At 44.3% G+C, this 13,625-nt stretch overlaps 1 protein-coding gene across 1 annotated transcript; it reads left to right on the top strand.

Annotated features, from left to right (window-relative positions):
- The first annotated feature begins 223 nt into the window (after positions 1-223).
- On the top strand, positions 224-9,754 carry LOC125462055 (interferon-induced protein with tetratricopeptide repeats 5-like). Its single transcript, XM_059653140.1, has 2 exons — positions 224-354; positions 2,992-9,754. Exons 1-2 carry the CDS (start codon positions 347-349, stop codon positions 4,442-4,444), a joined length of 1,461 nt encoding a protein of 486 aa, XP_059509123.1. The 5' UTR covers positions 224-346; the 3' UTR covers positions 4,445-9,754.
- Positions 9,755-13,625: the final 3,871 nt, after the last annotated feature.

Below are 13,625 nucleotides of genomic sequence, written 5' to 3'. Positions count from 1 at the left end.
GCTTTTCCACAAATTTTTCTATCCAGTTTCAAGGAACTAGCAAAATAATACTCAATTTTTAATGTGCCGGTAATTGTTTTCACTAGGATTGCACATTGCAGTGTCTGAGAGATTCCTGGAGTGCCCTGGGCTATGACACTGTGAGAGCACTCTGTGCTGGACAGACAGATAATTTAGTTGTTCATTTCATTTTCCAGTTTCAGTTTCGTTTCACATTCAGTAAGTGACTTCAAGTGAATCATGAAAGGAAAGCATGCATTTTGTTGAAAACTAACACATTAGTTACATTTCTCAATTGACTCACTGGAGGAAAATACAGCTGAGAAGGAAAATCAACATATTTTACATGATGAGGTTAGTAAAGTTTACTTGAAATTCTTTAGTATTGAAATTTACGTTTGGACTATTGGGCAAGAAGCTTGTTTCTTCATAAATAAAACTTTCAGACAGAAACTTTTATATCAAATGATAATTATATAGCACCTCAAATGTAATAAATTGCCATTGGAATGTGATCAACAAAACTTGTCACAAAAGAAAATATTTGGAAGGTGACAAGGAAGTTTAGAAAAAGAGAGGATTTTAAGGAGAGGCAGTCTTTAAGTGGGGAAAACTGGAATGTTTTGACTCTCTGGGCTGAGGTCAGTGCTGGCATGAAATGCAGTACTGATACAAAACTAGAGTTTGGTGAATGTTTTATGAGCTTCCACCTTCAAACACACCTTCTCACAGACTTGTGGCATTTTAAAATGCTGAGGACGTATTTGTGATGGATTTGACTTTCTGTTTTAAGGATATGTATTTAATTTACATGTTGGAATGGAGAATGTAATAGACCCAGAAGCAGTTGGACCACTGTTTGTGACAATGGGAACTGCAGATGCTGGAGAATCCAAGATAATAAAATGTGAGGCTGGATGAACACAGCAGGCCCAGCAGCTTCTCAGGAGCACAAAAGCTGAAGTTTCGGGCCTAGACCCTTCATCAGAGAGGGGGATGGAGTGAGGGTTCTGGAATAAATAGGGAGAGATGGGGAGGCAGACCGAAGACGGAGAGAAAAGAAGATAGGTGGAGAGGAGAGTATAGGTGGGGAGATAGGGAGGGGATAGTCCAGGGATGACGGACAGGTCAAGGAGGTGGTATGAGGTTAGTAGGTAGGAAATGGAGGTGCTGCTTGGGGTGGGAGGAAGGGATGGGTGAGAGAAATAACAGGTTAGGGAGGCAGAGACAGGTTGGACTGGTTTTGGGATGCAAAATTCCCCTATTCCCAATTCCTCCGCCTCCGCCGCATCTGCTCCCACGATGAGGCATTCCACTCCCGCACATCCCAGATGTCCAAGTTCTTCAAGGACCGCAACTTTCCAACCACAGTGGTTGAGAACACCCTTGACCGCGTCTCCCGTGTTTCCCGCAACACATCCCTCACACCCCGCCCCCGCCACAACCGCCCAAAGAGGATGCCCGTCGTTCTCACACACCACCCCACCAACCTCGAGATACAACGCATCATCCTCCGACACTTCCGCCATCTACAAGCCGACCCCACCAGACAAGACATTTTGCCATTCCCACCCTTGTCTGCTTTCCGGAGAGATCACTCTCTCCGTGACTCCCTTGTTCGCTCCACACTGCTCTCCAACCCCACCACACCCGGCACCTTTCCCTGCAACCGCAGCAAATGCTACACTTGCCCCCACACGTCCTCCCTCACCCCCATCCCAGGCCCCAAGATGACTTTCCACATTAAGCAGAGGTTCACCTGCACATCTGCCAATGTGGTGTACTGCATCCATTGTCCCCGGTGTGGCTTCCTCTACATTGGGGAAACCAAGCGGAGGCTTGGGGACCGCTTTGCAGAACACCTCCACTCGGTTTGCAATAAACAACTGCACCTCCCAGTCGCAAACCATTTCCACTCCCCCTCCCATTCTTTAGATGACATGTCCATCATGGGCCTCCTGAAGTGCCACAATGATGCCACCCAAAGGTTGCAGGAACAGCAACTCATATTCCGCTTGGGAACCCTGCAGCCCAATGGTATCAATGTGGGCTTCACCAGCTTCAAAATCTCCCCTTCCGCCACCGCATCCCTAAACCAGCCCAGTTCGTCCCCTCCCCCCACTGCACCACACGACCAACCCAGCTCTTCCCCTCCACCCACTGCATCCCAAAACCAGTCCAACCTGTCTCTGCCTCCCTAACCGGTTCTTCCTCTCACCCATCCCTTCCTCCCACCCCAAGCCGCACCCCCAGCTACCTACTAACCTCATCCCACCTCCTTGACCTGTCCGTCTTCCCTGGACTGACCTATCCCCTCCCTACCTCCCCACCTATACTCTCCTCTCCACCTATCTTCTTTTCTCTCCGTCTTCGGTCTGCCTCCCCCTCTCTCCCTATTTATTCCAGAACCCTCTCCCCATTCCCCTCTCTCATGAAGGGTCTAGGCCCAAAACGTCAGCTTTTGTGCTCCTGAGATGCTGCTGGGCCTGCTGTGTTCATCCAGCCTCACATTTTATTATCTTGGAGCACTGTTTGTGAGAGTGTTAAGGGAATGCCCATGTGAGAAGGAAAGCATGTTGGATATAGCCCTCACAATTCAGTGAGGAGGCTTCTGTTTTCGAACAGAATGCAGGGAAGTGAAGGAGATGTCTTGAACATCCTAACAGGCAGATTGGATTCTTGAACCAGTGTTCCACTTCAGATGATTGCAAGCGAAGATTGCTCAGAATTTCAGTTGTGCTTTCGGTGAGGAGATTAAAAAGTCAGCAGATCACTCAGCAGAAAGGAGACAAGTATAATAACACACTACTTATAAATTAAATCATTTCATTTACTCAGACATTAGCTTAGATGAGCTTTGACCTTAGATGGCCAGAGATTTCACAGTCACAGGGTCCATGAAACGGGAGCAAATTTTATACAAAGAAAGGCAGGGCAGGGAAAATCTAACTTACTGTCAAACAACTTTTATTACATTTTATTCTCTTGCAGTGACAAACAGAAGGTTTCGTTGAAAGTGAAGCTTGATCAGCTTCAATGTCACTTTACGTGGGCCCCACAGCAAGAAACCATTGACTTGGATGATCTGAAACAAAGACTAGAAGATTCAATACAGACAAATGTGAAACCTCAAGCCAGATTGTACAACCAACTTGCTTTTATAAATTGTCTGCAAGAAAACTGTGCAGAGGCAATTCAGAATTTAAAGGAAGCTGAAAAGATTCTAAAGGAGAATTATAAAGATGAATTTGAACAAAGAATGATCATCACCTATGGAAACTATGCCTGGGTTTATTATCACATGGAACGACTGGAAGAGGCTCAGTCCTACCTCGACAAGCTGGAGACGGTCTGTAAACTATTTCCTGAAGCCTCCCGGTTTACAGCAATGATACCCGAGGTTTATGGGGAGAAGGGTTGGTCACTGTTGAAATCTGCTGGCCAATATTATGAAGAGGCAAAGGACTGTTTTAAAAAGGCTTTGGAGAAGGATCCTGACAACATTGAGTGGAACATTGGTTATGCTACTGTTCTGTCTCGCCTGGAAGCATTTTCTGGGACCCCAGAGAGTCGTGGTCCCATGGAATCAGTGAAACAATTTAGGCGTGTGCTGGAGCTTGATCCTGATCATACTGAAGCCATGGTGCTGTTAGCTTTAAAACTACAAGAGTTCAGTCAAGAGGAGGAAGCATTCACATTGGTGGAGAGAGCATTGCAGAAGTCCCCTGATCTCCCACACGTGCTTCGATACGCTGCCAAGTTTTACAGAAACAATGGAGATGTTGAAAAAGCTTTGAAAGTGTTGAAGACAGCAATGGAAATTACTCCAAGCTCCACCTTCTTGCACCATCAAATCGGCCTGTGCTACAGAAAGAAACTAATGTCACTGCTCAAAAATCCACTCAGTAGAAGGCTCCACAATCCTGCTTTTCAACAGAAAACTGAATTGATCAAACTTTGCAAGTCTCATTTTAAAAAGGCATTTGAGCATCGGCCCTTAACCTTTATTCGGGCACAACTGGATTTTGCAGGAATATGTTCAATAAATGAAGAGTATCCTGAAGCAGAGAAGATCTACACCAATCTCCTGAAACTGAAAGATATCCGTCCTGAGAATAGGCAAGCAATATGTTTACAGGCTGGATTATTTCAACTGTATCAGAAAAGAACAGAATCAAAAGCCATCGCCCATTTTCTGGAAGGAATGAAAGTTGATTATAATTCAGTGGAAAGAAAAAAGTGCCGTGACAATTTGGAGAGGATCGCAACAAGACGACTTCACAGGAACACACGAGATAGTCAGGCCCTGGGTGTTCTTGGCTTCCTGCATCAACTGGATGGGAAGAAGCGCAAAGCCATTGAATACTTTGAAAAGGCCTTGGAATTTGATCAAGGCAATGAAGAATATCTCAGTGCTCTTTGTGAATTACGCCTTTCCATCTAGCTCAGCATTGAATTTCCCAGCTAAAACATAGCCAAAAGATGAATTAATACTCTTGAAACTATAATCAGCTTTTACCTGGTATCCACTTCATAGGTTCAGTTAGATATTTTTCAATTGATCATATTATTCATGTGTCCAATTTTCAGATGGGTAATTATATTGTAATTATTCCAAATCTCGATGCTTCGTCAAGAATTTTGTCGTCACTGGCAATGAACCATTTGTTTCTGATGCCCAAGACATTTTGTTGTGAGTGGAAAGAACCAAAATGTATTTGCATTTTTTGGGATTTGCATGAATTGATTCAATTGGACAGAGCTGAAAAGAAAGAGATTTCGATCCAATTACAAACATTTCTTGAGCCTGATTTAAACTCCAGATTGGTTTCAGATGTGTGGTGAAGGAGTTTCAAAACTGACCTTTCGCTGCTGATGTCTGTCTGAGAGTATTTTAAATTCCAAACTGCTGGCAAGCAATGTTCAGGTTGGTGTTTTGCAGGAGATTCTGCATGGGATGCAAAAGGAATATATGGACAACCAGTGTGTGGAAGTCCCCAAGTTATCATTTTGCTGCCCGGTGGGGAAATTTATGTCCAAAGTAAAGTTAACATTTTTCTTTGTTTCTCTCCAGAGTTCCCTCGTGGACTCTACCAAAAGCTGCCCCAGAAAACCACTTGGTAGACCTTCCACAAATTCCTTTCGTTGGAATCCATGAACAACCCGGTTTTTGCTGACCACCTGTACATCGAGTACCCCTTGATTGTTAGAATAGTGCCCTCCTGACATGCTTCTTCTATCTCCCAATTTATTTTATTCCCAAACTCTGACTATTGCTAGGTGGCCTGAACATAACACCCATCAGCATCCTTTTTCCCTTTGCGGTTCCCCTGCTGTACCCACACGGATTCTATACCTTCCGACTCTATATCACTCCTTGCTATCGATTTAATTTCATTTCTTTCTGAAAAGGCAACCCCATCTGCTCTGCCCATCAGCATGTTCTTTCAAGAGAGCCTATATCTTTGAATGTTTCATTTCCAGCCCTGATCCACTTAGAGCCACATTTCTGTGATACCCACAGCATCGTTCTATTTTCAACTTGCATTACAAGCTCATTTACAATGTTTTGTGTGCTGTGTGCAGTTGAGTAGAACACTCTCAGTCCTGCAATGACTGCCCCATTATCATAATTGTCCCTTTATCTATTGTGCTTGAAGTTAGATTCCTGACCTTTACCATGCTTTGGCCTCGTACTTATTCTGGAAACTTTCATAGCCTCTGCTGAGCCCTTACCCTTTAACTTTTACCATAATTTTCCAAGCATCAGAACCCAACCCCCCACTACTTAATATAAAATCCTATCCACAGCCCTGGATGTGCACGGTGAAAGAATTCTGGGCCCAGCATGGTTCACAGCCCAGCCCATCGATAGAACTCCCTCCTTCTCCAGGACTGGGGCCAATGTTCTATGAATTCAAACCTGTCTCTCCCACACCAATTACGTGTTTATCTCTTTGTATTGTTGACCCTGTGCCAATTTGCTCGTGGCTCAGAGCTTGTTCACGTTTCGGTTCTGCTTTTTAATTTCACCCCTAGCTACTCATATTCCCTCAGCAGAACCTCTTTCATCTTTCCACCTATATCGTTTGTACCTACATGGGACATGACAATATGATCTATCCCATCCCACTTCAAGTTTCTCTGCAGAGGAGATATCCTGAACGGGCAATCCTATCCTGTCAGGCAATACAACATCTGGCACTGTTGATAACACAGTGTTGAGCTGGAGGAACATATCAGGCAACGCAGCGTCAGAGGGACAGGAAGGTTGAGGTTTCGGGTCAGGACCCTTCTTTCCTGTTCCTCTCATGCTGCCTGGCCTGCTGTGTTATAGTGTGTTATCTCTGATTCCAACATCAGCACTTCTTACTATCTATGGGACTGTTGATCCTGTTTATTCATAGAACATAGAACATTGAACAATACAGCACAGAACAGGCTCTTCAGCCCTTGATGTTGCGCCGACCTGTGAATTAATCTAAGCCCATCCCCCTACACAATCCCATCATTATCCATATGCTTATCCAAGGACTGTTTAAATGTCCCTAATGTGGCCGAGTTAGCTACATTGGCAGGCAGGGCATTCTACACCCTTACCACTCTCTGAGTAAAGAATCTGTTTTAAATCTATCACCCCTCATTTTGCAGCTATGCCCCCTCGTACAAGCCGGCGTCATCAGCCTCGGAAAAAGACTCTCAATGACCATCCTATCTAATCCTCTGATCATCTTGTATGTCTCTATTAAATCCCCTGTCAGCCTTCTTCCCTCCAATGACAAAAGTCCCAAGTCCTTCAGCCTCTCTTCATAAGACCTTCGCTCCATACCAGGCAACATCCTGGTAAATTTCCTCTGTACCTTTTCCAATGCTTCCACATCCTTCCTGTAATGGGGCGACCAGAACTGCACGCAATATTCCAAATGAGGCCACACTAGTGTTTTGTACATTTGCAGCATGACATCACAGCTCCAGAACTCAATCCCTCTACCAATAAAACCTAACACACCGTAAGCTTTCTTAACAGCACTATCAAACTGACTTCTTTCAGGGATGGATGTACATGGACACCAAGATCCCTCCGCACATCCACGCTACCAAGAGCCTTTCCATTGACCCAGTATTCTGCGTTCCTATTATTCTTCCCAAACTGAATCGCATCGCATTTATCTGCATTGTACTCCATTTGCCCCCTTCCAGCCCAATTCTACAGTTTGTCCAAGTCTCCCTGCAACCTGCAACATTCTTCCACACTGTCCACCACTCCATCAACTTTAGTGTCATCTGCAAACTTACTAATCCATCCACCTATTCCTGCATCCAAGTCATTTTTAAAAATGACAAATAACAGTGGCCCCAAAACAGATCAATGAGGCACACCACTAGTAACCGGACTCCAGGCTGAATATTTTCCATCAACCACCACTCATTGCCTTCTTACAGAAAGCCAGTTTCAAATCCAAACTGCTAAATCTCCATCAATCCCATGCCTCCGCATTTTCTCCAACAGCCTACCATGTGGAACCGTATCAAAGGCTGTACTGAAGTCCATGTACACCATGTCAACTGCCCTACTTTTGTCTACATGCTTGGTCACCTTCTCAAAAAACTCAATGAAGTTTGTGAGACACGACCTGCCCTTGAATCCATGTTGACTATCTCCAATTAAATTGTTGCTTGCTAGATGATTATAAATCCTATCTCTTATAATCCTTTCCAAAACCTTTCCTACAACAGATGTAAGGCTCCCTGACTGTACTGTCCCTGATTAGAACTGCATTTCTCTTCTCTCCCCACTTGAATGTTTCCCTGTACTATGGTGCTAAGATGAGTTTGCTCGTCCTCCTTACACCACTCTCATCCATGCAGGGAGCAAGAAGTCAAACCTGTTAGACAAGCTCAAGGGCTAAGGCTCCTTCAGCACCGCACCCTGGTTCATTCTACCTGCCTCGCTTGTAGTCACTCTCCTGTGCCCATTCACTGACCAATTTCAAGGGAGTTAATCTAAAAGGTGTGACTGCCTCCTGAAACACGGCACCCAGGCGACTGGCCCCCTCCTGGAAATGTTACAGTGTTTGAAGCTCAGACTCCAGCGCATCAACTCTGGGCCACAGTTCCCCAAACAACCAACACTTGCTCCAGATGTTGTTACTAAGGTTTTGGAGTTGATTTGTAGCTCGGGTTGTGGATGTTGTGGTTAGTTCGCTCGCTGAGAACTGAGGTTCGTTGCTGTTCCGCAGACATTTCGTTTCCCTGCTGAGTAACATCATCAGTGCAGCCTCCGCTGAAGTGCAGTTGTGTTTTCTTGCCTTACATCAGGAACACATCGAAACTAACCACAAGACTCCTATGACCGCTGGGCATCAGAGTAGCACACAAACAGACATCAACCCAACAACAACTGCTCACCCGAAACAAAGACTCACAACCCACTCTGGACAGGACCAATGCCATATACAAGATTCCCTGCAGAGACTGTGACAAACACTACATTGGACAAACAGTTAGGAAATTAACAACAAGAGTACATGAACATCAACTGGCTACAAAAAGACATGACCATAGAACACAGAACATCGAACAATACAGCACAGAACAGGCCCTTCGGCCCTCGATGTTGTGCCAACCTGCGAACAAATCTAAGCCCATCCCCCTACACTATCCCATCATCATCCAGATGCTTATCCAAGGACTGTTTCAATGCCCCTAATGTGGCTGAGTTAACTACATGGTATGCAGGCTCACTTATCTCTATCCACATGGATAAGGAGAAATACCAATTCGATTGGGACAACTCCAAGATCCTGGGATGAGAAAAGCAGAGACAGGTATGGGAGTTCCTAGGAGCCTGGAACTCCATGAAGAAAGCCATCAATAAACACATAGAACTCAACCCCATTTGTACTCCATTGCGAAGGAAATTCAGAAGTGAGGTAATCCACCCCACGGACTCCAGAGTTTAAAAACGTTTCGGGAAAACACAACGGCGCTTCATCAGAGGCTGCACTGAGGATGTTACCCGGCAGGGTAATGAAACATTTGTGGAACAACAACGATCCAGCTCAGTGAACCAACCAACTAAAAGATGTGGTTACTATGGATCCGATGCATGGGCAACACTTCCGACACCATCAAAAGAATTAAACCAGAAGGATTACACCAACTTATAACAACATTTTCACCGGCATCAAATTCAAGAGAAGAAGAAAAGAACAAACAAACTCCCACCCATGGACCTGATGATAGAACGCAGGGCCAACAGGGAATGGAATTTCTGGCCAAATTATACACTGAGGCCATACACACGGATCAAGTCCTAAATTTCAACAGTAACCACCCTAATACCCATAAATGGAGTTGCATGAAAGCACTGTTCAAACGAGCCACAACACAGGAATTTCTAGAGGTTTGGTTCTCCACCAAGAAGGCCATCAATAAACACATAGAATTAGCCTCCAGATACATACCACTACAAAGAAAAACCAGAAATGAGGTAATCACCTCCAATGGACCCCAGAGCTTAAAAACCAGGCGGGAAATCTCAACGGCGCTTCGTCGGAATCTGCACTGATGTTGTTACCGAGCAGGGTAATGGAACGTTTGCAAACTAATGAACCAGCTCGGTGAGCCAACCAACCACAGCATCCACAACCCGAGTGACAGATCTACTCGACAACATTACGTCTAAGATAGTTTAATAGATCCACTCATTAGTTTGCGTATATTTCTAATCTACCTAAGGTAGATTGCACATCATTAATGTATCTTTAAAACTTAGTATATATTTGTTGCTTAATATATCTATATATTTACTGAAAAACGTGTGCTTTATTCATATATATACACATATAGATTACAAATAAAAGTGTTAATTTGGATCATCTAACCCACAGAGATTATATTGTGACATCCCACTGAATTCAATGTTGAACCATAACACCTTGCAGCTCAATTTTATTTACTTAGTACTTAATTTGACTTTTAAGTTTCGAACTGGTCTTTTAGTTTGCAATCTGTAAAAATTTCTCCCATTTACCTTCAATCTGAACGTAACCTATGATAGTCCAATTATTTCCTGTGTTCTAACTCTTTCTTTTTGGCTGTCCCCCACAACAATGATCTTGGGGTTCAATTTATCTTCTAAAAAGACCTTACAAAGTACAAAATAAAACTGTTGCACTCTCTACTGAAATCCCTAGCAGATTCCACGTAACCAGAAATATACCGTGCACAGCTTACTGGCCATTACTGCTACCTGTGTACAAGTGTTCTCCCTGTGGCTCAGTGGTTAGCACTGCTGCCTCACAGCACTGGGTTTGATTTCACTCTTGTCTTTTTGGAGTTTGCACATTGTCCCCCTGTCTACATGGGTTTCTTTCAGGTGCTCTGATTCCCAAGGATGTGCAAGTTAGGTGGATTGGCCATGCTAAATTGCCCATAGTGTCCAGGGATGTGTAGTTGAGGTGAGTTAACCACGGGAAATGCAGGGTTACAGTGTTACGGTAGGTCTTGGTGGGATGCTCTTCAGAGGGTTGGTGTGAATCAATGGGCCAAATAGGCTGCAACCAGGCTGTAGGATTCTATGATTCTGCATTACATTTCTTGCCCAAAATGTTAAATCTGTGCTCTCCTCAGTCCTCATTGTATCATCACATGGGAACAGCATAACTTTATCTAACTTATTGAAACCTGTCACAAGCTTATATACCTCTATCAAAGAGCTCCTGAATCTCCTTTGCTGTAAGTAAAATTACCTCAATTTCTGCAACCTGATTTACTCCAACAAAAGACTATTTTATAAATTCCGAAGACAACATTAAGGGATGGACTGCAAAGAATCAGGCTCCAGGCTCATTGCCATTTGCATGATGGGAAAGGCTGGGGGGCAGGGGAATGTTTTAGAAGGGTCCACTGGCTTCATGCACAGGACATTGGGAGGTGTCAGTACTCGCTGGGTGGGTGGCGTGGTTCCAGGCCAGTTCCAGTGATTGAGCAGCTTCGAGTTTCCAAACCCAGGATGGATAAGCCGAGGTCAGTTTATCATTGGAGAGCTATTGAAGCGTCTCATGTTGATGGATGCCAATGAAAGGCCTGAGGAATATGGTAGTAATGTGAAATGGAGATTCATCAACAGGTTGTGCTTGTTGTGTGTTTCTGTGTGAGTGAACAGATCTGTATGGGTAATTGGAGCCAAGGAACCTATAATATTGTACAAGCCCATGTTCCAGCACCTCGCTCCCTGGAGTCAAATTGTTGAAGTTACTTTGACTAAATGGTTTCAGTTTACACTTTCACAGTCAGGGAACAAAACATCTGGAAACTATGACACGTCAAGTGTTACTTTTAATTCCCTGACCAGCGGAGGTTTTGCTGCTGCAGGGATTTGATATTTGATCAACATAATGAGATAAATGTCATTGAAATTCTATCTGCTTTAGACAGGTAGACACATAGATGATTGAACCGGGAGCTTGCTTTTGAGAATATTTTGGTCTAAATTACAAAGGAACTGAAACCCCTCAAGCCGGAACAAACACAGCAGTTGCTGGAAAAGCTCAGCAGGTCTGACAGCATCTGTGAAGAAAAGATCAGAGTTAATGATTCGAGTCAGGTGACCCTTCCTCAGAACGATCTTCCTCAGGCTAGGTGGAGAGAGATAATGGGAACTGCAGATGCTGGAGAATTCCAAGATAATAAAATGTGAGGCCTCATGTAACCTCATGTGTAACCTCATCCCACCTCCTTAACCTGTCCGTCTTCCCTGGACTGACCTATCCCCTCCCTACCTCCCCACCTATACTCTCTCCACCTATCTTCTTTACTCTCCAACTTCGGTCCGCCTCCCCCTCTCTCCCTATTTATTCCAGAGCCCTCACCCCAACCCCCTCTCTGATGAAGGGTCTAGGCCCAAAACGTCAGCTTTTGTGCTCCTGAGATGCTGCTTGGCCTGCTGTGTTCATCCAGCCTCACATTTTATTATCTTGCAGGCTAGGTGGATTGGCCATGCTAAATTGCCCGTGGCTTTCAAGGGTCTGTGTGTTATAGGGGGGTGGGTCTGGATGGGATGCTTCAAGGGGCGGTGTGGACTTGTAGGGCCAAAGGGCCTGTTTCAACACTGTAGCGAATATAATACCATTTTCTTTACAGAGTGGAGCAATCGGAATGGTGAAATATGTTCAAAAACAATGTCATGAGACTTACGGAGGAGCTATGATCAATGTCACTTAAAAAATGGCCACGACTTCTTGGCCAAATGATTTTCTTCTGTGATGAAACTGGAGAGGTCTGGCCCAAATTCTCTGGCCAATGTTAAATCAACAAAAACAAACCTATTTGCCATCCCCAAAATGTTCTTGCCAAGTTTCTGAAGACGAATTCTTCAAATCTCAGTCAGTTCTGGAGTCCTCAGAAGGTAGAGAGGAAGAATGGAAGGCACAACGCTTTTTAACAGCGCGAGCAAACATGTTCTGCTAAACTTCCCAAATGATTGGATAAATGTTTTGACATTGTAAGCGGTTAGGACTAGTGTGGTAAATGGATGGGGGGAGGGGAGAATGCCCATCGGTTAATTGCCATTCTAGGAAATTACAACCAGGCAAAGTGACAGGAAGGCATCAGCTATGGAGCTGGGTCAGGTGATAGTGTGGGAAAGCAGCAGGGTTACAGAATGGCAGCGGGGTAGGAGTGCCAGCTGGGTATATTGGCAATAAACATAAAGTGGTAGGACGAGCAGGGCAGTGAGATCCATTTGGGGGATGCCGGAAGGTGCTAACCAGAGGATGTTGGAGGGTCTGGGAGAGTTTTGTGGTTCAGTTGTGTGATTCTCCAGGGGTCAGAACAGACTAGGTTAAAATTCTCGGGATCACTAACTGTAATGCAGCAGATGGGACTTTATTTGAGGGTTCCAGATGATAGGTGATTATCGATCTGAAGTCGAGGCATCCCAGCTAATGCCTAGTAGTCAGTGTTTCAGGTCTTCCCATGGGATCTGAGTGTGTATCTTCAAAGTGGGTGTATTTGGCAATCCAGAGTCCAGAAGGTCTGGTCAATGTTATTGATCTGACAACTAGTATTGTCAAAAATGATTAAAAGTATGCCTGCAGGATTCAACACATGATTTACCCCACGCCCTACTGCTGCATTGAATCATTCTCATGATGAATGCTTCCTGCCAATTGGGTGACTCATGCCTTTCAACCAAGCAATCTTTTTATTGCTTTTCCACAAATTTTTCTATCCAGTTTCAAGGAACTAGCAAAATAATACTCAATTTTTAATGTGCCGGTAATTGTTTTCAGTAGGATTGCACATTGCAGTATCTGAGAGATTCCTGGAGTGCCCTGGGCTATGACCCTGTGAGTGCACTCTGTACTGGACAGACAGATAATTTAGTTCTTCAGAGATAATAAAATGTGAGGCTGGATGAACACAGCAGGCTAAGCAGCATCTCAGGAACACTCTCCTAAGATGCTGCTTGGCCTGCTGTGTTCATCCAGCCTCACATTTTGTTATCTTGGAATTCTCCAGCATCTGCAGTTCCCATTATCTCTGGACAGACAGATAATTTAGTTGTTCATTTCATTTTCCAGTTTCAGTTTCGTTTCACATTCAGTAAGTGACTTCAA

The sequence above is a fragment of the Stegostoma tigrinum genome, chromosome 20 (assembly GCF_030684315.1).
Source record: "Stegostoma tigrinum isolate sSteTig4 chromosome 20, sSteTig4.hap1, whole genome shotgun sequence".
NCBI lineage: Eukaryota > Metazoa > Chordata > Chondrichthyes > Orectolobiformes > Stegostomatidae > Stegostoma > Stegostoma tigrinum.
The sequence above is the reverse complement of the archived record's forward strand: the minus strand, read 5'-3'. Positions and strand labels throughout refer to the sequence as shown.